This window comes from Terrapene carolina, unplaced genomic scaffold, assembly GCF_002925995.2.
Source record: "Terrapene carolina triunguis isolate 2854851 unplaced genomic scaffold, T_m_triunguis-2.0 Scaffold194, whole genome shotgun sequence".
Taxonomy (NCBI): domain Eukaryota; kingdom Metazoa; phylum Chordata; order Testudines; family Emydidae; genus Terrapene; species Terrapene triunguis.
This window is the reverse complement of record NW_020664545.1, coordinates 1,364,662-1,366,542: the sequence shown is the minus strand read 5'-3', so window position 1 is coordinate 1,366,542 and position 1,881 is coordinate 1,364,662. Positions and strand designations below refer to the sequence as shown.

Sequence of the window (1,881 nt, the reverse complement as noted above, 5' to 3'; positions counted from 1 at the left end):
GCACCTGCTTCCTCCTTGAAATGGGGGAGGAGGGGAACGGCCATGGATGCTGGGCACCCAACTGGGGCCTGATGCCAGATGGGCTGAGCAGCCCCCGTGCTTGCGGAAGCCGGTGGGGGTCCAGGAGGGACCGGTCCAGTCCTGGGGGGCTGTGACCCCTTGGTCTCATGGGGGGGGGGTGGCGTAGCGAGGGGGTGCTGGGGGCTGCTACCAGCAGGGGGTCTGGTCCTGCCTGGCCTTACAGGGTGACCGGGTTGGGCGGGAGGCGGGAGGGTCCCGCGCCCTGCTGCACCCCGGGGCGCTGGCCTGAGCCGGGCGCTAGGGGGTGCCTGAGCCGGGGGCGGGCTCCGCGCCAGGCCCGGCAGCTCCCAGCGCGCCTCTCACTCTCCCGGGCCAGGCCCGCGGTGCAAACACCCCCTGACCCCGCCCCCTATGACATCAACCCAGGGGGCTCCGCGCTGTTGTGCCGTTTACAGGCCGGTCGCCATGGGGACGGGGGGGGGCGGGGCGGCCCTGCCCCGCCCCCCACGCCGAGGTGCCCCGACGAGCACGTCATCGGCAGCCAATCCCGGCCGCGCGCGGTGACCTCATCGGGCTGGCGCTGGGTATTTAAGGCGGCGCGGGGCGCCTCCCCCGACGCGTGTGTGTGTGCGAGAGCGCGGAGCGGAGCGCGGGCAGCGCCCGGGGCCGGAGCGGGACCGACCCCCAACGCCCGGGGCCGCCGCAGCTCGACCGGGACCGCCCCCCCGGGCACCTCCACCGGGACCGGCCCCCCCTGCCCCCCCAGCCGGCGCCCCGCGGGCGCAGCAGCCCGGCGCCCCGCGGCCGGCGGGGGAGGATGGAAACACCCTTCTACCATGACGATGTGTTGAGCGGCTTCGGCAGCGGCTCGGCCCCGTCCCGCGGCAGCAGCGGCCTCCCCCGGCCCTTCCCCGGCGGCAGCATGATGAAGAAGGACGGGCTCGGGCTCCGCGACCAGGGGGTGGCCGGCCTGAAGGCGCCCGGGCCGCCGCTCCACCCGCTGCGGGGCGCGGCCGGCGGCGGCGGGGGCGAGGGCCCGGGCCCGGCGCTGCTGAGCCCCGCCGAGCTGGGGCTGCTGAAGCTGGGCTCGCCCGAGCTCGAGCGGCTCATCATCCAGTCCAACGGGCTGGTGACCACCACGCCGACCAGCGGCCAGTTCCTCTACCCCAAGGCGGCGGCCAGCGAGGAGCAGGAGTTCGCCGAGGGCTTCGTCAAGGCGCTGGAGGACCTGCACAAGCAGAACCAGCTGGGGGCGGGCGGCGGCGGCGCCGTCGGGGGCCCGCCCGGGGACCTGCCCCCCGCCGCCAGCCTGGCCCCGCCGCCGCCCGCCGAGCCGCCGGTCTACGCCAACCTGAGCAGCTACCCCGGCCCGGCGGTGAGCTACGCCGCCGAGAGCGTGCCCTACCCGCCGCCGCCCGGGCTGGGGGGCGCCGCGCCGCACCCGCGCCTCCAGCCGCCGCCGCCGCTCAAGGACGAGCCGCAGATCGTGCCCGAGGCGCCCAGCTTCGGCGAGAGCCCGCCGCTGTCGCCCATCGACATGGACACGCAGGAGCGCATCAAGGCGGAGCGCAAGCGGCTGCGGAACCGCATCGCCGCCTCCAAGTGCCGCAAGCGGAAGCTGGAGCGCATCTCGCGGCTGGAGGAGAAGGTGAAGAGCCTCAAGAGCCAGAACACGGAGCTCGCCTCCACCGCCAGCCTGCTGCGGGAGCAGGTGGCGCAGCTCAAGCAGAAGGTGCTGAGCCACGTCAACAGCGGCTGCCAACTCCTGCCGCAGCAGCACCAGGTGCCGGCCTATTGAGCGCCCGGGCCGGGGCGCCGGACTGAGCCCGCGGGCGCTACGCCGGACTGAGCCCGCGGGCG

The 1,881-nt window shown here is 76.0% G+C and overlaps 1 protein-coding gene across 1 annotated transcript in view; it reads left to right on the top strand.

The window, feature by feature from the left end:
* Positions 1 to 641: 641 nt before the first annotated feature.
* JUND (JunD proto-oncogene, AP-1 transcription factor subunit) overlaps positions 642 to 1,881 on the top strand; it is a 1,622-nt gene continuing 382 nt past the window's right edge. Inside the window, exon 1 of the mRNA XM_026655035.2 lies at positions 642 to 1,860. Within this exon, the coding sequence (XP_026510820.1) occupies positions 839 to 1,819 (981 nt within the window). The 5' untranslated portion in view covers positions 642 to 838 and the 3' untranslated portion in view covers positions 1,820 to 1,860. The remainder of the gene's footprint in view (positions 1,861 to 1,881) is intronic.